The sequence below is a fragment of the Podarcis filfolensis genome (assembly GCF_964270895.1).
Source record: "Podarcis filfolensis genome assembly, chromosome: 5".
In the NCBI taxonomy this organism is placed as follows: Eukaryota; Metazoa; Chordata; class Lepidosauria; order Squamata; family Lacertidae; genus Podarcis; species Podarcis filfolensis.
The window spans coordinates 70,756,173-70,782,639 of NC_139608.1; the positions used below are offsets into that span (position 1 = coordinate 70,756,173).

The 26,467-nt window shown below is 40.3% G+C and overlaps 1 protein-coding gene across 3 annotated transcripts; it reads left to right on the forward strand.

Moving 5' to 3' along the window:
• Positions 1-1,090: 1,090 nt before the first annotated feature.
• On the forward strand, positions 1,091-24,795 carry RUFY2 (RUN and FYVE domain containing 2). Of its 3 annotated transcripts, XR_014548218.1 has the most exons (19): positions 1,091-1,249; positions 3,490-3,663; positions 4,523-4,640; positions 4,737-4,838; positions 5,420-5,543; positions 6,272-6,333; positions 7,474-7,539; positions 8,693-8,762; positions 8,893-8,994; positions 10,043-10,159; positions 10,296-10,463; positions 11,345-11,442; positions 14,966-15,085; positions 16,501-16,630; positions 17,728-17,822; positions 19,397-19,445; positions 20,769-20,838; positions 20,990-21,067; positions 21,572-24,795. XR_014548218.1 is itself a non-coding variant. In XM_083614481.1 (18 exons), exons 1-18 carry the CDS (start codon positions 1,147-1,149, stop codon positions 21,713-21,715), a joined length of 1,920 nt encoding a protein of 639 aa, XP_083470607.1. In that variant the 5' UTR covers positions 1,091-1,146; the 3' UTR covers positions 21,716-24,795. The 3 variants fall into 3 exon arrangements, 1 of the variants encoding a protein (XP_083470607.1); XR_014548217.1 differs by lacking the exon at positions 20,769-20,838 and having other exon boundaries at positions 13,606-15,085; XM_083614481.1 differs by lacking the exon at positions 20,769-20,838.
• Positions 24,796-26,467: the final 1,672 nt, after the last annotated feature.

Genomic DNA, 26,467 nt, shown 5'->3' on the forward strand with positions numbered 1-26,467 from the left:
ATGTGGCATTGACATACCCCCCCTCTGCTGCACACTGCAGTGGAGGTCCCTGCTGTACCAAGGCAAGCAGAAAACTATTACTTGCTAAAATGGAGCAGTGTATTGGACACTTAGAATTTGCTGAGTCCAAAGTGCCTCATGCCAGCCTGAAAGAAGTGTAGCAAAAAAAGTGAGGGAAGCTCGCCCACATCCCCCCCCCCAAGCTAGCAAGATGGAGTGGTGAAACCACTGCTCCATCCCGCCACAATTTCCCCAGCTAATAATTTGTCATGCTATCAACATAGATATCTTGTTTATGAATAGACCACTCATGGTAATCTGTAATGAGTAAAAAAATTGCTTCCAGACAACTAAGATAAGGTTACCAGATGTCCTGTTTCCCAGGGACCGTCCCTGGATTTACAAATCAGTCCCCAGACAAAATGCATTGAAGTTGAACAGTCCCCGGATTCATTGAAAAAAACCTGGTAACCTTAAACTAAGAAGGATAAAGAGTTAAAGAGTTTTCGCGTCATTTCCCAGGTTGTCAGTGGGAAAATTAACTTGCACAAGCATGTATATGTGGGCTGATGGATGGGCTCATGATGTTTTGGACTCAACTGAATTTAAAATAAGAATCTAGAGTGCACTAGTATACCAACTCCAGTTTACAAAGTGGTATGCAGGTTGGATTTGGTTTTCTATTTTAAAAATATTTTGGATTGACTTAAAACCAACATGGTGTAACATTTTATTTGAGCTTCTTGGAGAACAGTGAAATGGCAAGATCTATGTAAGTTGTGGTGGTGGGGGTAGTATTTTTTCTTTGTTGGTATGGTATGTATTTTTGCGTTTTTATGTTGTAAACCCCTCTTTGGTTGTCAGATGAAGGGCGGCATAGGATTTTGATAAATAATGTTTAAAAGAAATTAGAGTAATTGAGAATTGGGGAGAAGTGCAGAACCTGTCTTTTCACCTCAAGGCAAAAGTGAACCCCACCCCCACCCTGGCCTGGGAATTTGGGACAGGCTAAATCATATGAAGCAAATTCGGAGAATTCGCCCTGTCACGACATCTGGCTCCGGCCCCTCGCAGCGACGCGCCTCCGTCCGGGTCCTCCCGCCGCCAGGGGCGCAGCGGGCGCGGTTCCGGCGGCGGAGGGCGGAGATGGAGGAGGCGGAGGAGGGCTGGAGAAAGGCCGTGAAAGGAGCAAAGGCTGGGTCCACCTCGCTGAGCTGCTCGGGCAGCTGCTGCTCCTCGCTGGCGATGGGTAAGGAGCAGAGGAGAAGCGGCGGCGGCGGCGGCCGGGCGTGAGAGGAGTCGGAGGAGCTTGGGCTGGCGGCGGCGGCGGCGGCGAAGGGAAAGGGCTGACGGAGCGTTTCTTCTCCCTCTGGGGAGGGAGGCTGGGTGGGCTCGGCCGCCGTCTGTTATGGGGGAAGCGCTGCCTTCGCTTGCCCGGCTGTGGGGCGGGTATCCGCGAGGGGCTGAAGCCGCCCCTCGAGCCGCGTCAGGCGAACAACAGGTCTGACACTCAAGTGTTTCTCTTGCACACGTCTCCGGGGGAAAAAAAAAAGGATGCTGAAAAGTCCATTGGTCTTTAAGGCCGCCGCGAGAAAGTCTCTCGCGGTCGTCTGCCCGCCCCCCGATTTCATTCCGCATCCAGGCCTTCGTGGGGTGGGAGCCCCTCTCTAGGTTCCCTTAGGAACGAAGCACACCCCTGGCTATTGATTGCATAGGAGTTAATAGATCGATAGATCTATGAAAATCGGGCAGGCAGTGAAATGGCTTCGCTTTGCACAACGATGTTGATGCTCCAGTTGACGAGCTCTTGTGAGTAGCTCCCCATTATTCGCTTGCGCAGTTTCGGTAGCCTCTTAAGTAACTAGCAGCGCCTGCTTTGAATGAAGAAGCCCTGCCGGGAGGAGGCTTCGTGTCATCGTCATTATCTCTCCTTTGAGTTTCTGCGAGCCTGTAGGGAGGGCGCGAACTGCTGGCGCCGAGCGGCGCGTGGTGGTGAAGAAGGTAGGGCTGCTTCATTATAGCTTCTTGCGGGTAAGAGTGGTTTACCATCGGCAACATCACGAGGGGAATCATGTGCAGACGAACGGCCGTCGCGTGTTGAGCTTGGGGAAGGAGAGTCCCGCCCGCCCGCCGGCCGGCCCCGCCTGCTGCGTCACGCACCCGCTGAGCGTCAGAACCGCTAGGCGCGTGGAGGTCCCGGGGTGGGGTATCCTGGACCAATCAGGATGCCCACCCCCTCTCGTGTGGAGGAACTCTGCACGTGCATCGGTTCTTGCGTGGGACCCTGTCTCAGAATCGCGATTGGCAGGGACTGAAAGAGTGGGCAAATCTCTCTTGCTCGCTCTCAGGCGTCCTTTTAACCCCACCCTTGGATTGTGATGCTTGGTGTAGGTATATTGTGGCCAGGTAGCAGCTGCTCTGGGGTCTGATAGATGCAGCCCCATCCTACTCAGAAGTAAGTTCCAGTTTTCAGAGGGGCTTACTTCCAGCTAACAGTGCACAATATTGCAACCGTTATGATGGCATCCTATAAGGGAAGGGAGGAGAAATTACTTTAAAAAGCAGTGAGGACCAAGGGTTTTTTTCCTGCTAGGGTTATGCTTTTTGCAGTGCTGTAGCTGGGGGGAGGGGCAGTGGCGTAGCGTGGGTTGTCAGCACCCGGGGCAAGGCAAGTAATTTGCGCCCCCTAACCCGTGGATTTGCGCCCCCTAACCCGTGGATTTGCGCCCCCTAACCCATGGATTTGCCCTAACCCCAGATGTTGCGCCCGGTGCGGCCCGCCCCCCCTGCACCCCCCACGCTACGCCACTGGGGAGGGGGAGGTGGCTACCCTGGTTTTTTGCCCTGGGTGAAACCTCCAGAGGGGCACCATTGAGGCTTCCAAGTCCCAACCTGTGTGTGGGGTGTGTGCACCAAACTGGGTCTTTGACCCGGATGAAATAAAGCCTAGTTTCGCCCTTGCTTTTTGAACTGGGCCTGATCCTGCTAGACCCAGTGGGGCTTGCAAACACATTTGGCAAAAATAAGCTTTCCGTCAGCATATGTTGGCTTGCAGAGTCATTGTGGTTAGTTCATTGGAAACATCAGTACATTGCAGTAACAAAAGCAAAATATTAGGCCATCTTAAATGATTTGAAAATGTTGCAGTGCTATTATTTCACATATCTTTTATGGATTTTCATATTAAGAACTTGATGTACCTGGGGAAATGGCAAGCAGTGCTACATTTTCCAGGCTAAAGTGCTCTCTGCCCTGATTTAGAACAGGACACTTGCCAGTGCTGCAGGTCTACGGAAATATTCTGTTCCTTCAGAGGAAAAGCACTATACAGACACACCCTATGTTTCATAACATGCTTTTTATCCTATTCTCTTTCCCCCTTTCATTTTTTATGTTTAGTTTTGGATAAGATTGTTGTGTTTTTATCAGTAAAGCAGTATCGAACTATCCTGTTCTCATTGAATAATTTTCCTTTTTTTCCTTTTTAAGCTGTGAAAGACCCCACAGCTGTTGAGCGAACAAATTTATTGAATATGGCCAAACTGAGTATCAAGGGACTCATTGAATCTGCCCTGAGCTTTGGCCGAACCCTTGATTCTGACTATCCACCTCTGCAACAGTTCTTCGTTGTTATGGAGCACTGCCTGAAACATGGCCTTAAAGGTACCAAATGCATGTTTTAAAAAGGATGATTGTTTGTTTTTACCAAAGCATGTTGACATTTTATTTTGTTATATAACAAAAGAGTATAATACTAGATTGCTCATTCTAGATTAAGGCAAGTTTAGGCATATAGAATTCCCTATACAGTGGTACCTCGGTTTACGAACTTAATCCGTAAACCGAGGTGTGCTTTCCCTAATGAGGGCTCCCGCCGCTGGTCCCCTTCCACCGTTCAGATTCCATTCTTAGACCGACGTCAAGTTCGCAAACCGGGACGCTACTTGCAGTTTTGCAGAGTTCATAAACTGAATCGTTCGTAAACAGGACTGTTCTTAAACTGAGGTACCACTGTATTAGCCGGCCTATGTTCATGTTCATGGGTCCAGGATGCACACTGTAGACTTCCCTCACCTCAGTCAATCCAAGGGGGAATCTATGTGCTTCCCCACTTGGATTCATTAATACTGATGTGGGCAACTGAAGAAACCCTCTAATTTATTTTACAGAATTTTTTTACTTCTTTGGAGTCCTGCAAGTCCCTGCTGTTTCTCTTCTTTGTTGGCTTCCTGGGATATGTAACTTCAACTTGCAGATTCTTCTTTGTTTTGCCTTATTTTGTCCTTGGTGTTCTTATAACATTCATTTCACAGTTGGCTGCAATGGTTTTAGAGAATCTTAGGTGCAGCAGATTAAATATGCTGATACTGTATAAGTGTTGAATATTAACCATGCTTACAAATGTTCCTTGCACTCTGATATGGCTTACCTAGAAATAACTTTTATAGTGCCATCTAGATAACAGCTCTATTAAAGTATAAAGCCAAGTTTAAAATGTAAAAATATTATATTTTCCTTCTAGTAAAAAAGTCTTTTCTCAGTTACAATAAAACAATATGGGGTCCTCTGGAGCTTGTGGAGAAGTTGTACCCAGAAGCTGAGGAAATCGCTGCTAGTGTTAGAGATTTGCCTGGTCTCAAGTAAGTTGTGTTGCCAATAAAGATCTTTTCCATTTTGGACAATAATCCTGGCCAACAGATATTTGTTTTCTGAACTATTCCTTTTTTTAAAACTAGGACTCCACTAGGACGTGCCCGAGCTTGGTTACGATTGGCACTTATGCAAAAAAAGATGGCTGATTATCTACGATGTCTCATCTTTCAGAAGGAATTGCTTGGGTGAGTGTCCATTCAGATTTTTATAGGATAAATTAAGGTCAGTGCTGTAATTGCTACCAGATTTGTACAATTATGTTACATTTACTATAGCTATTGCTAAGTAATATGACAGTAATGTTAAAACTTGGTTCTTGACTTGGTTTGCATTTGCATTTCTTATCTGAGCACCTAATTTTCTTTCGTAACTGAAGTTGACTTCCAGTTTCTCTTCTCGTTTCCTCTCCACCCCTTGTGCACCCCCAAAATTTGTTCCAGAGGGTCCCTGAACTCTCCAGAGTGGGGGGGGGGATTGGGGATTGGAGAAGAAAAGCCTTGTTGCAGACCAGATGCCATTTCATACTATGGTGGACCTTTCCCATTTCATTTTATTTTGTTGAGAAAACTTAGATTCTGTATAAGTTGCCACTTTAGTTGGTATATTCAGTATGTTGCTCCAAACTTTTAACCACCTTGGAGTATCGGTGAAGTCAATCTTTAAAAGATTTGAAAATAAAATAAATTACTGATTGACCAGCAGTTAAAAATTGATTCAAAGTATGTTAAAATAAGTTACGGAGTTTTTAAAAAAATGCATTTTCCAGCGAATTTTATGAATATCATGCACTGATGATGGAAGAAGAAGGAGCAGTTATCGTTGGCTTGCTCGTTGGGTTAAATGTAATTGATGCAAATCTTTGTGTAAAAGGAGAAGACTTGGATTCACAAGTAAGTAGATATAAAGCTATGGTCTCATACTTTTGCCTTAAAGGTGTTTTTTTATGAAATGATGGGGGAAATATCAAACTGATGGATCTGAATGCAGGGTATTAAAAGTTGTAATGTGCTTTCTTAAAAGAAAAAAAAAAGTTTCTTATTTAGCTTGATGAATTAAATGGAAAGGCAGTTGGCTATTCCCTAAACAAAACACACTTATTTCCTTTGAAACGCAATTAAAGGCCTGATTAATGAATTGTTTCTTCTGCAGAGGAACAGTGATGGAGTTTACATGAATCGGTTCCTTTATTAGAAAGCTTTTGGCTTGGTTACAAAAACCATAAAAGTGCAACCTAGCTGCTTGTTTTCCTTTTTGCCTGATTATCCAGAAAGTCTCCAAAGATTGGAAATAGTTCTGCATAAAGCCTTCAAACTGTATTAGTGCAGAAGTATAAATATGTGACTGCTTGAAAGAGGAAATGCATCTGGGTTAGTAATCTTTACCCTAAAAGGGTTGTTGAAACGGGGGGATGGGGGACTGAAGCATAGATGATACAGCTTTGAATGAAAGCTTGTCATTACCAATGATGTAAGGCCTGTTGTGCTCATGCTCTCCTACAGTATGTATAAGGTTTCATTGCACATTTCCAGTAACATCAGTGAAGTAAAGACCAAACCCGGTTTTCCTTTTTAAAAATAAAAATAAAATACAAAATGTGAATAAATCTATTTCTTCTTAGGTTGGTGTGATTGATTTCTCTATGTATTTAAAGAATGAAGATGATATTGAAAGCAAAGAAAGGTATGTTTTAACATTTCTAATAAACAAGTACATTAAATGCTTTGAAAAGGGTTTTGTGTTTTTCTGCCAGGCTCCCTAAGGGCAGGAAGCAGAAGCGTGAGGTAAAAGGATCAGGGTGGATCAACTTGCTTTGTTTTGCTAAGATCAATGAGAGGACAAATATATGAACATCTGATCCTCTTTTACTGGAACCTCTGCAAACTGAATGCAGATTGACAATGGTGATAATTCCTGCTTCAGACATTTTAAGTCAGGTCCCCGCTCTTCTGAGTCCCCTTTTCTTTCCTTATTTGTTTTGCCTTTCTCCTCCTGTCAGAGATAGGAAAGTGGATCTGGCCAAGGGGATAGATGAAGAACTGGTCCACCCTCCACAGCCCATGTTGACAGGTGCGTAAGGATGTCATATGACATCAAGGACGCACTCTGGATTCTTCTCTAGCTTTAGTGTGGTGCCTTTTTCTGTTGCTGTGCAGAGCGACAGGAAAAAGCGCCAAATTCAAGCAGTGGCTGGAAAGAGGAATCAGGAGTGCACCTATAGTGTGGCCCCAATTTTTCATTTGGAATTTCACCTAAAAAGTTTTACCGCTTAGCCCACAGGATAGTATCTATTACTTTGTTTCAACCATAAACTTATTATACTTCTACAGACTTTCAAAGAATGACAGACATGTGTTTGTTCAATTGATTTCAAATATATTAGAGAATTTACAAGTGCACACATTTTGTTTTTGTTACTAAATCATGTATATTATGTAATAAGAATTACAGTGCTATGTAGTATCCTAGCCTGCGTGTTGCTTGTATTGTTTGTTGTGTTAAGTTTGCAACACGGGGGTTTGTTGTTCTGTATTGTTGATGCCTCCTCCCACTCAGCCGCCCTACAGCTGAGGGGGAGATAGTGGGCAGACCATTTGGGGCAACGCGGAGCCTTCGGGTGCCCAAGCCACTGCGTCACTCCCAGGAGAGACGTGTGGCTCGGGAGTGCTGCAGGCAATGCGGTGAGTGCCGCCCTGCATTTTGTCACCCCCCCCTCAGTGGTGACACCCGGGGTGCTCCACCCCCCACTGCACCCCCCTTCCTCCACCCCTGCATATATGGTGTCAGATAAATGTCTAATTAAATATGTTTTCATCTCTTTAGAAATGACCATATTGCTGCTATATTGGATCAAAAGAATTATGTTGAAGAACTAAACAGGCAGCTGAAGTAAGTATATACAGAAGCATCTGTTGAATCCATATAGAGGCATCATCTTTTTAAAAAGTAATTCCGATAAAAACATGACTTTTCTGGTACAGTAGATGGCACTGAAATCCTTTTAGTTTCATTTGGCTTAGTTTAATGGTTGCATCATATAGCTACTGAAAGGGAGTCTAGAGTGAATGAAGCTGTTGGAAGACTAATGTTTCAAGTGTTTTGTCTGTTAAATATGCTATTATTTTAAATATGGGCAAAGTAAGAGGAGTTTATTATTCAAATTAGCTTGGTACAAATCCTGAAATTTGATACTTTCAGTCTTGCTGTTCTTTATGAAAGGGACTAAGATTGCAGTCCTAAACATATTTTCTTGGGAGTAAGGATATTGCTGTAATTTCCAACTATTGTGGGAATCATTTGTGTTAAACTGGTATTTTGCACAGGAAGGATGTAACATGCAAAGGCAAACTATATGCAAGCATACTTTTTCAAACACCTGTGTACGTTTCTCTTTAATGTATGTGTACATGGATGTGTAAAGTTGTATGTTCATGCACATTTTCCATTCATACTTTTTGTCTTTGGCTTGAAATCACCAGTATAACACTGATGTTTTCTGCAAAAATCATAGCATATAGCACTGCCCTTGTCCCATTGAACTCCATGGGATTTAATTATGAGTAACTAAAATTAGGACTGCGGTGCAAAAGAGCAATGTTAACATGTGGGCAGAATTTTACTCTTTAAGACTTTAAATATTTGTTCTTAGAGTGGCATGACCTTGTTATTAAGTTATAAGAAAAGACTGCTAGTGCCACTGAGATGAGGTGTTGCTGAGGACTTCTCTAAAGAACAGCAGCAAAAAATATAAATTTCCTGGCTCATGAGAGATGAAAGAAAGAATGAAAGTTAGCAGTTACATATTGGACATTTAGAGTGATAGCAAATGTCATTTCAAGGAACACAAATATGATGATGGCAATAAAATAAAGCTAGTGCATTTATCTTCTTGAAAGATGTATGGTGGAAGATGTGTTTTCCAACTCCATTGATCAGTGGACACCCAAATAGGCACTAGAATGTTAAGTAAATTGCATAGTACTATTTGTACTTGTAGGATTTGATGTGTAATTTTGAATGAGGTTCTCTTTACTATTTTCAGTAGCACAGTCAGCAGTCTCCATACACGCGTTGATTCGCTAGAGAAGTCAAACACTAAACTAATTGAAGAGGTATGGACTTTTAGCAATGCATATGACCAATACTATCTTTCTGTTCTGCCTGTGTGTGTTGAAATATTTTTGTTTTCCTATTATTGTTCACCTGAATCTTTTTGCTTTTTTTGTTCCACTTCTTTCTTAGTTAGCAATAGCCAAAAATAATATAATTAAACTTCAAGAAGAAAATCATCACTTGCGAAGTGAAAATACACTCATCTTAATGAAAACACAGCATCATCTAGAGGTATGAGAGTTCTATTTACAAAGGAAATATAATATGCGGTACAAAGCAATATTAGTAAAGAGGTTGCCTTTGCTTTTTTGTGTGCATGTGCTCTCTCTAAACTGGCTCAAGTAAAATATGATAGGTGAGTGTCCTATCAAAGAGTAGGTAGCAACACAGCCATTGCAGAATCAGCAGTAAATTCTGGCATGTTGCACTATCTTGGGCTATTTGACATACTAGAGGACCCTATCATAAATACAAATAACAAACTCATCGTCTGAGTGCCTGTCCTTATGTGGCCAAAATGGCCTCACTAGGCTAAGGGGAAACCAATGATTTGAAAAAGCTTTGGAGGGAGGAACCTTAAGTTGGGGTGGGGGGTGGACTCCAATAAGAACTGAGCATGCTTAGTGAGTACAGAATGTTGACTTTCAGGGCGAAATAGAAAAGTGGGAGGAGATAGAATGGAGTGGTTGGAAACCTGAACAGGAACATTCCACTCTGATATTTTGTTTCAGATCCTATTTGTTCCTTCAGTTACTGGTGTTCTAACTGTGAGTTCCTTTGCTTATATAGTTGAAACAGCAATACCACCACACAAGAGGGGAGGTATCAGTAGGCTTGAGGGAACTCCAAGGCTTACAGAATTGCAAACATATTTAGGAAAAAAATGTTGCAAAATATCTCAATGAGGGCTAACACATTGCTGTTTTTAGGTGTGTGGCTACGTTTTATTTTTAAGTGTGTACCTCAAAATGTAAAAAGGAGAATGAGATTAACAGATGTTCAGAAGCTTGTGTGTCATATAGACATACTCTTCATCTTTAGAGAGCCAAAATTGACTGCAGCTGCCTGTGAAGCACAAGCTTGTAAAATTTGGGTTTGGCTCCATGTAATATGTGGCATTTCAGTGAGCATTGATTCTGTCAACATGAGATGGGACATGTACAGCTTACTGTGTTTTACTGAGTCAGAGAGTGTCATTCTACAATACCCTTGTCTGTTTCCCCCGCATGAAGATATGCTCTGGGGGAAAGTGATCTAAGCATGAATTCCTTACTTGTAGGTGAACAAAGTGGATGCTGAAGCAGAACTTCAGACATACAAGCACTCCAGACAAAGCCTGGATGACATGTACAATGAAGCACATAGGCAGCTTCGAGAAGAATCACAGTTGAGACAAGTGAGTGTATATCAGATATGCTATGGAAGCAGTGGGAACTTGTATATCCAGAGGCATGTAAGCTGTCTTGTCTTCTATCACCATATTTTCCTACCTTAATGCATTTGATATCTGTGCACTTCTTTGTATTTTGTAGGATATAGAGAATGAGCTGATGGTTCAAGTTGGTATGAAGCATGAGATAGAACTTGCAATGAAGTTGTTGGAGAAGGATATACATGAAAAACAAGACACTCTTATAAGCCTGCGGCAACAGTTGGAGGAAGTCAAAGGAATAAATGTAGAAATGTACAAAAAGCTACAAGTAAGAACATTTTACTGTTTGCAACTGGAAGCTATACAAAATACAATTTTTAAGCAGTACTCTTTCCCCCTCTAGGGAGGCCCACCTGTCCTTTTGAGAACTAGCTTTGAATATCAATGGATGACAGTTATTCTTACAGCTGCTTTCTTAGCATAGGAGCAAGGTGACCATCAGGATGAGGAGGCTTTGGCTGATAACCTCTGTTTTCAGCCTGCCAGCAACTGCAGACTCTCACTCATATAACATAATGTACTCTCCTGTCCCTTGCATGATCCCACAAACTGCTCCTGAGGTTTGGGATTCCCTCCTCAGGAGAACAGAGGTCGCAATGGGGAGGAAGGGGCAATGCCATTGTGTCGGTGGCAACCCACTCATGCACTGTTGCATGTCATCCTCATTTGCTTCAGACCAGGAGACAGAGCCAACTTAATAACCTTACTGAGGGGAAAGACTTCCATCATCTCTGATTGTTTCTACCTCATAAACTATAAAGGAAGGCAATAGTGTTTTAGCCACAAGCCATCCACCACCAAATTGCTTTTAAAGTTCCACTTGTTCTCCTTTTAGTAGCCCTTGGGGGGTATAAGAAAAAGGGAAATTTAGAAAGATCAATTTGTCAATTTCCTCCTCCTGAAGATTGGGCTGCTTACCTGAAACTAAGTTCCTACTGCTGCTGCTGCACATCAATACAGCACTAGCAGTGTGGTGAGGGTTACTTTAGAGAGTTTACTGTCCAAGGCTGGGCAAGAGGGAGCAATTTCGAACAGAGAGGAAAGGAAGAAAAAAAAACTACACATCCAGACTGTAGATTTTATTATTGCTCACTTGTTAATACTCAAGTTATATAGTGTTGCAATATAATAATCACTCTTATATCATAGGTTTCAGATGATGCGCTGAAAGAAAAGAACGAAATCATTGGCAGACTTGAAGATAAAACCAATCAGATTACAGCAACTATGAAGCAGTTGGAGCAAAGGTACAGCATCTTCTTTTATTCTGCTTCTCCACTCCCCCTCAGACTCATTTCTTCTGCTTCAGTTGCCACATTCTCATATAGTAGGCACTGAGATATGACTTTGTTTTGAAGGATCAAAATGTGTTTTTTTACCCTGTTTTTAGGTGCTTTGAATGCATATTTCAATTCCCTTATTTTTTTTTGCCTGAGATATCCTATTTGACTCCTTGCTAGCTGTTTCAGAATTTCCACCCCCCTTTGCATATTATATCTATCCAGCAAAGTCCCAGTTGACTAAAGTAACTTTTCTGATTTCTTACTCATACATTTGAAGCTAAATGTTAAACTAGTTGAGACAATAGGAGATCTGTGATTGAATTGTCTTTTAAAAGTAGCTTTAGGGACCATGCTCAGCTTAGGGATAAGAAAGGCAGAGGGGACTCCAAGCCAATTCACAAACCCCATCCCATGTCCTCACTCCAGTTTGCAAAATTGTGCTGTCTGCAGCCTTCCAAAAACAGTAGTATGGAAACCATCACAAAAAGGCAAGGAAAGGGCAGGCCCCCTCTGACCCCCTGTAATTTGAGCACTGTAGTGGTGCTGATAATGTGTTTGGTGCTGTGCCCTTGGAAGATCTTAAAAAAAGCTTTCCTTCACACTGTTTTCTTGATCTAACCTTCTCAAAAGTTTTTGCACCCCAATAAAAATATGTTGGCATCCGTCTGTTTCATGAGACAATAGAGTGCACCTCCAGGGGTGAAGTCAAACTGCTGGAGAATCGCTGTGCCTGCTGCGACTGCAGAGACCAGTAACTTGTAACTGCTGCCTCCCATGTTCTTGCTGTGTTCTTGCAGCACCAAAGTGACACTTGTGGGATGCAAGTCTGGGCAGTGTGTATGGAGGTCCTGGGATGGCTAGACAGCCTCGCTGAGCAATACGTTTGGCACCAGATATGCTACAGGAATTGCTGGAAGGAGGCATGCAAGGCTCTATCCCACTGTCTTAGGGACTACTCCAAATTTGTGTAGGATTTACTCCTTAGCAATTTCCTCTCATAAAGATGTCCTGCAAGGCAGCGGGTAACAAGAAAAATATACTTGAGGGGATTTAGGTTGTACAAATCATGTAGTGGAATAATTTGCTTCCTCCAGTGCCACAGCCATTTCACCTCCATGGTTGCTTTAAAACTTAACACCACACACATAAAATAAAACAGGATTTCGGTTCAGATATTCTTTTGTCTCATCTAGTTAGGCACTTGATGTGTGCAGACTCTTAGAATTATTTGTTGGCCCATATATTCAGTTGGAGAAAAATCATTTGGAAATACTCTTCCATTTAAATTGAAAACATTCTTCCATTCTGAGTGTAAGTGTGTAGGGTCGAGTCCCAGAGAATCCTGAAACTACCTTCATGTCCTCAATAGCAGGGAACTTTTTGTGGGGGCGGGGGGAGAAGTATGTCTTCAGCAGCATCTTCTCCTTCCCCAGCTCATGAAAAATCACCTTTTGAAACAAAAAGAGAGTTTCAAAAGCAGTTTGTGATATTGTCATTTTTTAAAATAAAAAAGAAGTAAAAAGTCTTATAGATGGTGCATGAGACAATGGATGCTTCTAAAGTAACTCTGAGGCTACAGATATATGTATACTAAAAAAATGACATGTAACATGTAGGTCATTTATTATGAATACAGAAGTATGTTTACATGCTTTACTTCTCTTATTTTTTTTAATGGGTGACATCCACTGCTTGTACAATGGGACTTCCAGTTACTTTTCTCCCCCCTCCAGCTCCCCCGTTCCCACCCCAAATCTGCTTTGTGTGCTCCTCCACTCCCCCAGAGTATATTTTTGGGCCACACGGAGGACTGCAGGGGGCAGGACAGGAAGAAGCTGCCCGCTGCACAAACAGGCACCTGCTTGAGCAATGTTGAATCTCAGATGTTGTTAACATTCATAGCCTCATCATGTGGCTGTTGACATGTCTTGCCATTGTTTTTCTTTTCAGTCTACTTAACAAACAAAACATAATTATGTATTAAAACGTTAGTGGCATGAATATTCTTTTATTGACATCCTTCTTCCTCTTTTTCTTTTTCTTTTCTCCTTTATCCCAACTTCTGTGTTTCTGAATATTTTGTTACCTTTATTTGTCTTTAATTTTTTATCCATTGCACATCTGAAGTGACAAAGAATTGTTAACGCAAACCAGGACTATTGCAATGTCCTTAGTGAAATGTGCCAGCAATGAAGGGCAGCATCAGTACAAGCTTGTTAAAGACATATCATTTTGAAAGATCCTCCATGTGTCTTGAAATAGTTTAATGGAGTAAAATTTGTAGGATTTTTTTTAACCTTGCTTTTAAGCCTATTTGCCCATGTATTTTGGCTTAAATAGGTTATGGATCAGGCTCTAAATGTAGCAAAATAATTGTGGCATTCAAATTGGTCAGTATTTTAACATAGATCTCTGACACTGAATTCACCAACATATTTTGTTAGTTGCCAATTGGAATTAACTTTTTTTTAAAAAATTGCAATGCTACAACTTTTGAAATGTTAAATAGAAATCTAATTTCAGCTAGCATGCTTTTTATTCTATGTTTGGTGAAGTTTGAAGATTAGATGCAGAATGCTTCAGATACTAGCAAAATAAGGTGACAATCTTTTGAGTTACACAGAACTATTTTTTTTAAGGCCTGATATTTTGTCCATTTTGAATATCTTACCATAGTATACTTAGATTTGCACAAACTCTACTGTAATAAATGGAGAGTGCACAACAAATAGTACTTGGTGAATTATAGCCACATTTGGCCTTTCTGATGTAGCATCCTCTTCTGTGGAAATGAACAAAAGCACACCTTAACAGGTGTGGGAGCTCAAGAAACAAATTACATTACACTCATCACCAATCCAGACACCACCCCAAAACCTGCCGTATTGGGAGCAAGTACTTGGATTATTTACATGCTCTCATTTACACCATGCACACCATAGTAGACACACAGTTACATTATTTGGTGTGTGTTGTGTTGATTTAACATGGCACTGCTTGTGCCACCTTGATTACAATATTCTTTGTGTTCTGAATTATATCAGACCATTTAGTGCACTGGTTTTCCCATTTTGTAGTGTTGATAGATTTGTGTAGTTAAGGAACAGTTAGTTTACAGGGTTTGGGATTTTTAAATTTTTTTTAAAGAATTCATGCAAAAACACACAAAGGCACAGTCACAGCTCTGTATGTATGAATAAAAAAATCTGTATGGCTCTGCATTGATGGCATCTGTTAATCATGAATACTAAATAAAAAAAAATGGATAAATGTATGGGTTTTTTTAATATTGTTGTAGTGAGAAAAAGAATTTGGATTTCTTGGCATTGTCTGGGTCTCTCATTTGAGTTTGTGAGTTTACCCCAAGCTTTGTTTTCATTTAGAAATGTTTCTATTTCCCCATTTTTTTCCTTTTATTTGTCTTCTTCACCCTTTACACCCAAATTCTAGCTTCAGTTTTACCCAAAGTTGATTTGAATTACACCAGATTACAACAAGCAGAGAAGGCTCAAATGGAGGCAGAGAGTGAAGACAAGAAATTTAAGCAAGACTATATGAGTAAATCTGAAAGTCTGCAGAAAGATATTACTCAAAAGGAAAAGCAAGTGTAAGTAAAGTATTTGTGGGGGAGAAGATAGCATATATTCTAACGTGTGTGTCCCCTCCCCTTTTGAATGTCATTAAAGTGGAAAGCTAAATCCAGATGAATTACAGATCAGAAGTTTTAGAGCTGCATGTGTCACCACAGAATGGCTACATGGTGCATGTTGGAAGAACAGACTAAGTAAGCTGATCGTAAATTCATCTGCCTGATCTAGTAGTTTCATAGAATGCAGAACTTCTGTGCTGGGATTCAAATACCTGTTTAGGCTCATGGAAGGTGTTTGAGCAAGCCAAGTGGACTTTATTTGAACAGCTGAACCTGTTGCCCCATTGCAATCTCCTTTTGAAATTCCCCTAAGTTTGCCATACGGCACAGGAGAACGCCCTTTTTGGGTTTGCTTTTAATATCTTGTTGCTTTGAGCTCAGGAAACTAGTTTAACTTTGGGGAAATGTTGCCCTGATATGCATACTCACAAGGGCTGTCCTATTAATATTTTTCTGCTATTGAAAACATCGTTTTGTTCACATAGCTTGCTCCAAACCAGAAATAAAAAGTCCTAGAAGGTGAGGGAGTGTCTGGGCCTCATCCAGGACTGAGTGTTCTCTCATTTGGGGAGCAGTGCTCATCTACTAACTTGCCTAACAATTGGGCATTGTTAGGACCAAACTGCTCAGTACATGACATAGGCAATTGCACTTTACATATCTGTAATACAATAGTCCTGACCTGGATTGGGCTTATCATGGCTATTAAAACAACAACAATGCATGAAATGCAGTTACACATTTCACATATTATTTAGTTTGACCCTTAAGCAACCGTGTGCACTCCTCGAGGGCTAGATGCAGCTCTCCCATCACAGTACCCGTTTAAGGCAATTTGAGCTGGATTTATGTATTTATTTTATTTTTAAAATGTATATCCTGCTGTTTTTACCCAAAGCTGCTTGCAATATAATAAAATATACCACCACCTTAAAACAACACCAGTCAGATAGTAGATAGATATCTAGATCATAAAGAACAACAGAACCATCTTATCCTTATTCTGAAAGCATTCTGTTAAAATTCGGTTAAATGTTTTTAACCTGGTTCCAAAGGGAGATTGGGAGGGATCAATGAATCTTGGTGAAGTTTGAATCAGATTTTAAGATAGCCTTCTTCATAACCTTCTTGTCAAATAATAGTTAATTTGCTTATTTTTTCCTATCACTTATTTTTGCAGAAGTCTTCTACACAGAATAATATAAAACATTTTAAAAGGAAATAAGTAAATCTTTATTATAATTAACACGTGTAAAATGTTTACAGTATTGAATTATATACATTATACTAATTATTTCATAGTTGTGCAATTGCAGTAGGTCAATTAAAACGTATAATTGTTTGAATTACTTTTTTATATTCTGTATTTCTAGTGGCCAGCTGGAAACAGATTTGAAAATAGAAAGAGAATGGCGACAAACTATGGAAGAAGATCTTAAAAGGGAAAAAGAAACATCATCGTCCTTGAAGACAGAGACCCAACAAATCATTACTCTTAAAAAAGTAAATTCTGCAGCAAAATTTCATAAAATTTTACTGATTATGTAAGCTGTACTTTCATTGTTATCCCATGAAGCTGTATGCAAGTGCTCATAGATCTGGAGGTTCTTTCTTCCGAGGTAGAAGTACTGTTGGTTGGTCTTAAGAGATCATTATCATTACAGGAGATAAATAAGCCATCCCATACACTCAGATTACAAGGAAGCATGGTGAACAGGAAGTGTAAATTATACTTCCTGTTTGCTCAGCTATTGCTATATCCAAAGCCACTGTGATATACAGTGGACTAAAGAGGTTTTAAGATTGTATCAGTTGAGACTTGCATATGAAACGTATTTCGTTGAATTCAAATCTTATTGCATCCCAAGAATGGGGAAACCAAAATTCGTTAAAGCCATTTGCTAGACATACCCATTAGAACGCTTGGTATATACGGATGTACTTTTAAACAGGATTCACCATGGTGCTTTTCTCACACAGAGCAAGCCTAACTTTCCCTGCCTTCGCAAATGCTTTCAACAGATGTACCTATCAACAAATCAAATGCCGATTCCAAGTGTCTGTTTTCTTCCCTGCTCCTCCCAGTCTTCAGGACAACTCTCTTGCCTCTCCCCTACTCCCTCATCAAGCACAGCATGAAAGCCATTTAATTTAAAGATTCGTCTTTGTATTCCTACCACTACATAAAACCAAGTTTAAAAAGTGTTGCAATACTGCTCCGGCAGTAGGATGAGTGAGTTTGTAATGTTACAGACACTAACAATCAGCACAGTGTATTCAGCCTGTTTCTGCTACAAACTGACAGGACCGTTTCCCCCTAATCTTGGACAAGCTTGTATGACAATGGGAGCATGATTCCTATCTAGCTCAGCTTCCTTAACTGTATGTCAGCACCCTTAAAATAAAATAACTGTAATCCCTGTCTTTTGGCTATGGTGGTTGGAGCTGATGGGAGCTGGGAGCCCAACAACAACTAAAATGCCACAGGTTGCCCATCCCTGATGTAATTAATTCCCGTTTTTAAAGCCAGCCCAAATAGAAATGTTTTACAACTCTTCTGAGAAGCTATTGACAGTGTTCATGTTTTCTTTGTCTTTCAGGAGTTCCTAAAATTACAAGAAAAGAACAAGCAGTTGAAAAATCTATGCCATGATCAAGAAGAAGCTCTCCAAGAACTGGCTGGCAAACTTAGCGAGTAATTTGTCTTCTTCTTTTCTTCCACACAACTGATGAAAACAAAGACTGGTTCTTGTGCATATGTTTCACCTTTAACTTCCTCCAGCCCAGCTACTTAAGGCTTTAAAATTATTTAAGTACTTTAAGTCTCGTAGCAGCTTCAACCCTACAAAGCACTTTAAGTCTCAGCTAGCAGAATCCAGTGGCTCCTTTGCCTTGGTCAGTTGCCTGAGAAGAGAAGGCTAACACTTAGAATTGTAGAGTTGGAAGGGGACCCTGAGGATCATCAAGTCCAACCCCCTGCAATGCAACCTTGGCATTATCAGCACCATGCTCTAACCAACTGAGCTATCCTGCCTAACAAATACAGTAATACCTCCCCGAACGTCTGCCCTGTCGACTTTCCATTTTGGCGAATGTCCATGGCAAACCGGAAAGTACCGGAACGGGTTACTTCCGGGTTTGCCGCATGCGCAAAAACACAAACCGCTCCGCACGCATGCACAGAGCAGTGCTTTGTCGAGTGTCCCTTTCGTTGAGCATCTGGGGCTCCAGAACGGAACCCAGACTCAAAACAAGGTACCATTGTATAACCATTTGGCTGATGTACTTCCTGGGCTTTTCATATAGATTAGTGCTGGAGTAAGTCAGGGTTGGGAAACCTGTGGCCCTCCAGATGTACCACAACTTCCATCATTCCTGACCATTGGCCATATTGGCTAGGGCGTGATGGGAGTTGGAAGTCCAAAAACATCTGGAGGATCACAAGTTGCTCAACCCCAGTGTAGGTTTTCTCCTTTTTCCACTTGGAAGGATATTCTGTTTCATCAGTGTCTCGTAAACAAGCCTTTGTTTCACATTGCTGCCAGATTACGACTTTACCAATGGCTAAGCCACCAAACAAAACCTTTCTTGCCAGTTAACAGAAGTTCTTACCATCCAGCAAAGGCTTTGACCTTCATTAGCAAGTAAGTGCCAAGGTTTCTTACAGAGAGGATTTCTTTGCATCTCGGAAAAGCCACTGAAGAACAGCAGCTCTAGACTCTTTCAGGGAGATAAAACCAAAGCCAATTGCTGTAAAGGCTCTGCTTCTCATTGGAAGTATCCTCTTTCTCATCTACAAATCATAAACAGATGCAGGGCTTATATGGGATTGTGTCTTTCATTACCCAGCACGGGTATAGATCCCACATGAGTCCTGTGTCTGGATAGGGGTATGTGAAATGAACATGACTTACTTTTCTAGTAACGATAGATTTCAATTCTAGAAATGTTTTTTGAGGTCCAGGTGTGAAAATTGGGAACCAATTAAACGTAAGTTGTCTTGTAAATGAAGGCCTTCTGCAAATTTTTCCTACTCTCTTAAGCACATCTTCCTTACAGGGAGGTGCATGGAGGCAGAAGTGAAGGAAGTTGGAGAAAATGGGGAGAAAGGCAAGGTGTTGGTGTTGAAAGAGTATATGTCTACAGATACATGTTGGGTTGAAGGAAGTGTGGACTTCTACACACTTCCTTCAATCCAGCCATGTTTATCCACCCTGAAAACAGGTGCATTTAATTATTCACACTATTATTCGCATATCTTCTCTTTAGATCAAAGCTTAAAATAGAAGATATAAAAGAAGCAAATAAAACATTGCAGGTTAGTAATTTGGAAGGTGGGGAGGGGCATCCAGACTAATTCTTCTATTCGTTTCAGACATTCTGTATTATATACTTCACTCCAATCTATAAGCTAACGGGTGGTTAACCTTTCAAATTATAGTGTAAATTTTAACCATTAACCATTAGTATTTATAGTTTCACTGGGCCTGTCTATTCTGTCGGTGTGCTTCATTTCCTAGCTATAAATTATTGTGGTTTTAATCAGTAAATTATAATGTAACTCTGCATCATTCCACATACATCATGTATCAACAAAATACATGTCAGTGTTTAATAGTCTAAATCAGGTATCTTAAACTTTTTCAGACCCAGGACCCTCTTCTAACTCAAACATGCATTTGGGGACCCATTTCTTAATCTGGTGGTAGTGCGCCTGTTGTGACCCAGCTTGGATCAGGCTGTGACCCTGATCAGTTGAAGACCAGTGGTCTAAGTGGAGTCCACTCTCTTTTATTTTCTCATATCAGTATCAGCTATTGAATCTGAAAGATGGTCTTAATTTGAGACCATAAGAATTATAAAGTTACAGACTTCCTCCTTCTCAGTAACCCACAGTCTTAGATTCTCACATATTTTGAAAAGCCACAAGCCAATAGACAGACCCACTTTCAGCCTCTAGCAGTCAGTATTTTCACTTTCACCACTACTAACAAATTAAAGAGTATCAAGACTGAAGCAATTTCTTGATAAAGGCCCTGTGTCCTAGCAGAACTACTGGTGGATCATTCACTGGTTCAACAGCTACAGTGCCTCGAGGTCACCTGCCAGAATTTATCCACCATAGATTACACCTACCGTTTACAACAAAATTCCTGTATTATGCTGACATCTCCAGGCTTGGAGACACCCCCCCTTTTATGGTCAAGGTGTGCTCTGTAAGATGACTTTTTAGTGATTTTCAGTTTTAAGAGACAGGAAGAATCACAAACTCATCTTTCAAGAACATTGTAGGGAGGCTCCCAAATTCTAGTTTTATTTTGTTCTAACGCTCGCTTAGTTTGTGATCTTGATAATCACTTGTGCTTAATTTTCTGCTTGGCTATGATGCTGTACCCATTAACCTGAAAATAGTAGGACTTATTTCTGGGTAGTCATGTATAGGATTGCACTGTTAGGAGTGGTAGGTTTCAAACTCTGTCCTTTGGGGTTCCACGACAGCAGGATCTACAAGGGCAGACAAGTTGCCTGAAAGACGGCTTATCCATCCATACCCATCTTTCCATACAGTGTGCATCTACATTTCATGTTCTGTGGTATCCTGCTCAGTGCCTTAATCTGTGTGTCCTACTGTGCTCCTTAGGATCCTCTCTAATGTGCAGGGCGTTGGCCACAGATGCATTGATGTGAGAGATTTCTTGATGGTAGGCTGGGTAAGGAGTTGGAACTAACATGAGTTGTCTCTTGTACTATCCTGAGGAATGCTGTCCTTTTGTATACCTGAATGGCAACTGTCATTTATGATTAGATAAATTGTATGTATGGTACCTGTTCTATTCAGAGAACATTTTTTCTCCCCACTAGGGACAGGTCTGGCTAAAAGACAAAGAAGCAACACACTGCAAATTATGTGAAAAGGAGTTTTCACTTTCCAGAAGGAAGGTGAGCATGCATGAAAAGCTTCATTGGCTTTTATCCACTAACAACAAGTTCTGTATCCAAGTTCTGTTATTTACCAATACTTAATATTCACATTTTTATTTATGCATGTGCACTAAACCTCATCAATCACTATCAGCTAAAAAAACAAAAAATTACTATTTTCATAGTTAACCCCACAGATCATTTGGTTCAAACTAAATCCTTTTTGTTCTTACAAATATTGCAACAAATAGCACAAACTCTGATCCAATAATAGAATGTTCAGGTAACCATTAAACTTGCTTATTTTCCATTCATAATGACCAAGTCACTGGCTGACATGATCCCTCCTCACATAAAATGTGAAATTTAGCTTCTAGGGGGTGTGGGAGAGAGGGAGAAACAAATATATAGATGTATGTAAATGTTTAATTGTAGCTGATTACTCTCTATTTACTTCATAAACTGTTGATTTCAAAATCTCCTTCGGGTTTCTTTTCCCCACCCCTACCCATCTTGATTTAGCATCACTGTAGAAACTGTGGCGAAATTTTCTGTAATGCCTGCTCTGACAACGAACTGCCTTTGCCATCTTCGCCAAAGCCTGTAAGGGTTTGTGATTCCTGCCATGCACTGCTCATACAGAGGTGTTCTTCCAGTGTGCCGTAAGAGTCATCTACAGAAGATTTCTAAAATGTTGTTACTTCACTACAGTGGTAAGAGCTGTAACATAACAGTATAAACTCCTGCAGCGCTGGCCAATGCTTTTGTATTGTCAAAATCTAAACAGCCAATCTTAAATCTTTGTGCCATTGTGATATTCCTGCAGTGGCAGCATGTCATATTATGTGAGGTTCTGCTAATGCAGCAATTGATATGCCTGATTTTACAAATGCATCTGCTTGTGCAACACACTTTATTGTTCATCGTAAAGGATAGAGGCAGAATGTTTTGTATTCCCAGCATTTGCCATTTTATCATGCAGATGGACCATTCCAGGACCAAGTGCAGAGTTTTGCAGTTTCAGATTATTTTTAAAAGGTTCTTAGTTTGGGAACAGGTTGGCAGGGGACACTGTAGCTTAGAAGTCAGAGGAGCTGGACAGGGCTTTTAAGAGTTGTGAGTTGAGGTTCAGCATCTTGTGCAGCTTTGTATGTTTCATGGCCCTCCCCACAAAAGCCATTTAAATGCAGAATTGGGAAGATTACATATAAGTAAATGCAGCTACTTCATATATTTATGGTGACATAAATTGGCTTTCTTGGACATTATCCCTAGATGTAAGATTAAGTTTCCAGCCTTGTTAGTGCAGCAGTTTCAATATGCATGTGGTAGCTTAGCTAAAAGAATGAGAAGGCAAGCAGGTTTTTTTGCATCACTGGACTTCCTGAAAGAACTTTTGTCAGGCAGGTCTTTAAGTACTTTGTCTGAAACTACCTGACTTGCATATTGTGCACAGGGCTTTTGAAGAGGAACTAGCAGAAGGCAGGCCAGGTGAGGAACGGAAAGAATATCCTGAGGGGGATCATGGAATGTGTGTAGTGCTTTCATCATAACCTCTGTTTTGAGGTTCATGTGTGATAAAACTTGTTAGGGATTTCAGAAAGAAGTTCTTTAATTATCCCCATGGAATGCTGTAGAACAGCAGTTATAAAATGTATTAAATAAATACTGTGTGGAAGAGTAGTTAAAGGATACTGGCCAACTTGACACTTGCTTTTTTCTTTACTCTGTCAGAAATAAGATCTTTTTTAACTAAATGGCCTGAAAAATAATACAAATCAGCAAAGTTAAGAGTTCTCTATATATTTCCACCAGACTGCCTTAAGTTGGGGCATGAGGAAATGATATATACAGAAAAAATGGGGTAATTAAGAGATTTGTATTGCTGAAGTTCAGTTGATAACACTACACTGTATACATTAGATGATTTTCTAAAAGGTATAAAACTTAAAGCAGAATTAAGAATACCTACACAATAAAAAATGCTTTAAGTACTCCTTTTAAAAACAAGTCTAGCTGAACATGTTACTGTAATGTGTGACTGTACTTAGTAAGTTCACATGCACACAGAAACTTAAAGGAGGCTTTTCATACAAGGTAGAATTTGTACTTTGAAGGGCATATTGTATACTTATGCCTAATTATTAATTCTGTTTACAAGCAAACCACCTATTCTCATTAACCTTTGAGACAGGAAATGACTTGTTAGACTAACAAGCATAGCAAACCTGTGTGCTAAATGTAATAAAACACATCAATACAAGCCCTGGATGGGATTATTTGTGCCATTTGATTTGATATGTACATCTGGTACAGCTGGAATAGAGGGAAAACATTAAATTCACCCTTTGTTTGAGATTTTTTTATCTTCAAGATAGACCCCTGCACTAAACGAAGCCTAAAGAGGAAATGGTGGTGGCAGTGACAGCAAGCAGCCTTGTTGAGCTGCAAAGGGGGCATTTTTGTGTCTTCAGCACTTGAGTACCACAAATTTAAGATCATCAGGAGGCCTTCACTTGCTTTAACCTGGGAAGAGGTATCCTGACAGGAAAATACTCGTTCATCTTCTTTCTTTGGAACGGCTTCTGTATCTTCAGCAGTATATAGGGAAATTCAGCAGCTGAAACAGTATCCTCTGCTGTCAATTTCACCATGAAGGTGTACTGTGTACGCTGAATTTTTGTATAACATATAAGAGTTATTAACGTACAGGATTCCTATGCAGCCTGTTTAGTCCTATACTAGTGGTATTCCTCAAAGTTGACCCTAAACCTACTCTCAATTCCCATCAAGTACAGAAAGCACAATAAAAGAACCACAACACTACAAAGTTCTGATTACTAGCCACTTACTCAAACTGCAGTTAGCTTGGAATGTATTTAACATGTTTAGTTCAAAAGGGCAACTTTTCCATCAGCCTTCTAGCTAACCTGTTTCAGAGATGGAAGCCTATGGCCATTTGATAAGATTCTGAGAAATATATTGTGCCTAATCCCAAAGTTTTATTAATTTCCAAACTATTTGATAGTATTTCAAGACTGGAACGCATCCACAAAAAAGGTAGGCAAGAAATGCCCTGTGTTTTTGATACTAGAAAGCTGTTCTATTTGACAGAAATTCCTTTTCTTCCAGTGTTTGTCCATATTTACCTAATGGTAAATTAAAAATACACTAACAGTGCCGAACTGACACATTTTAGTGCTTAGAATGAGTACCATAAATTTAAGATAATCAAATACCCTTTTCTTGCTTTAACCTTAGAACTATTTCTTCCTCACAAAAAACCCCATAGATTTTAGTGGCATTGAGAATCCATTTTCAAACTCACAGCACCCACCATAAGTTACTTTTCCATTCCAATTAGCACTAGTATGGCAGATGTGATGTACTGACTACTTGCTGGGATCTTAATGGACAGGTTTTTTTAACGTCTTAATAACCTGCTCATCCTCAGTTTTTGTCATGATGTTTGGGTCAAAGAGGCTATGAGACTAACTCACCCTAGTAGAAACAGAGATGAGATTAGACTTGCCTTTTTTCAACAAAATTTCTATCATTTCCTGCCACTAGAGATTTAGCTATTTCAGAACAAGCTTTCAATATCAATGGTGCATGTGTGCCAAGAATTTATTGACTAGTACAGCTTTTGTAAGTTTTAACATGACATTTTTGTAACTTTAAATACGAATGTTTGTAATCTTGTGGTTTGGAGAAATTAAATATTTGAGAAATTTTCAGCAGGCCTTGGAATGAATACGGAGTTCATTATTTATCTTGTGTGTAACTACTGTTACTCTGAGGCAGCTAGTATACCTAGAATAATTGTCAGTTAATCATAAGGACCTATGTATACATTTGCATTAATCACTGGCTGTGTTGGCTACGGGTGATGGTATTTGGGAGTCCACAAACTTCTGGAAGGCCACAGATTTTACTGAACTACCAAAGGTTCCCTGCAGCTGATTTAGGGTGAACATCTATACTGAGAAAAAGTCTTGGCTCTGACACACCATTTAAGCATTTTGATTGAACTAGTTAACAATTCTCTTTCCCACCCCACTTTTGTTTAACCGTTGCTTGTTATTAACCCATCTCCTTTTAATGCAACAGCCTCTCCACATCTGATTCATGCTTCTGTAAAGCACTGCTCCAGCACAGCAATAGCATAGACTGCAGTAGCAGAGCAAGCTTGGTAAAAAAACAACTTTGAATGTTTTAAAGTGAACAATGACTTGAGTTTTTGAGATGTGTCAAAACCTAAAAAGCTTCCTGTGTTGCCTTTACAGTCATACCTCGGGTTGAATGTGCTTCAGGATGAGCGCGTTCAAGTTGTGCTCCGCGGCAACCCGGAAGTAACGGAGCGCGTTACTTCCGGGTTTCGCCGCTTGCGCATGTGCAGACGCTCAAAATGACGTCAGGCACATGCACAGAAGCGGCGAAAAGCTACGCACATGTGCTCAGATGTGCCGTCGCTAGTTACGTTTACTTCTAGATGTGAATGGGGCTCCGGAACGGATCCCGTTCGCATCTAGAGGTACCACTGTACAAGCAAAGCTGTGAAAAAGTAGCCTTTGAAATACATCATCTTGCTCCTTAGTTTATATACATCTCAGATAAATTGACACAACACACACTTCCTAGAATGGAGTCTATTTTGCTATCTCCCACAATAAGACATTTATTACATACATAACATTACTATCAAAAACAGGCAACAAACTTTCAATAATCACATTTGACAAATTATTGGGAAGAATTTGGGGGACAAGCAGTTGAAATGAAGAAAACTTGAATATTTAGTACCCTTTCCTGATACACAGAGAATGCTTTAAAGTGTCTTAACAGTAATTAATCCAAAAATCTTACATGTTAATGCACAGTAAGAGGACTACATATTTGTGTAATCTCATAATTTGCCAAGGTCTCCATGTCTGACTGCTGGGCAAGTTTCTTAGTCCTTAAACAGGAGCCTTCAGCCAGAGGAGTAGCCTTTTAAGATTTCTAGGAAATTAAATAGTTTCCTACTTCTCTATGGATGTTACTAAAATAATACTCTCTTGTTCACTCATCAAAAAATGTGATTGCCAAGGAGAGGAGTATAAAGACTAATATACTTTAAGGGTGAGATTTGTGACATGCATACATCAACTGGGTTTTTATATAGCAGTTGTGCATTGGGTCATTCCTGAACTCATGGCCTTCATGTCTTGGGACATTCTGGTAAGGGAAGTCTTCACTGACAAGAGGATTGTATCAGATTAATTAAAAGAAGTTACCCTATGCTTTCATTTCAAATCTCAACAAATGTACTAGTACCAGTTTGATGGTTGTTTTATTTTACATCAATAAGAGAACCTACAGCATAACTGCTTTAATGAACCAAGTATCTTAAATGAACAGTTTTGGAATATGGAACAT

Coding starts and splice junctions, on each gene's coding strand:
- RUFY2 (XM_083614481.1), top strand. CDS start 1,147: ATGGAGGAGGCGGAGGAGGGCTGGAGAAAGGCCGTGAAAGGAGCAAAG. Junction 4,839..5,419: donor TTTCAGAAGGAATTGCTTGG/GTGAGTGTCCAT, acceptor TGCATTTTCCAG/CGAATTTTATGAATATCATG. Junction 16,631..17,727: donor AAATCATTACTCTTAAAAAA/GTAAATTCTGCA, acceptor TTTGTCTTTCAG/GAGTTCCTAAAATTACAAGA.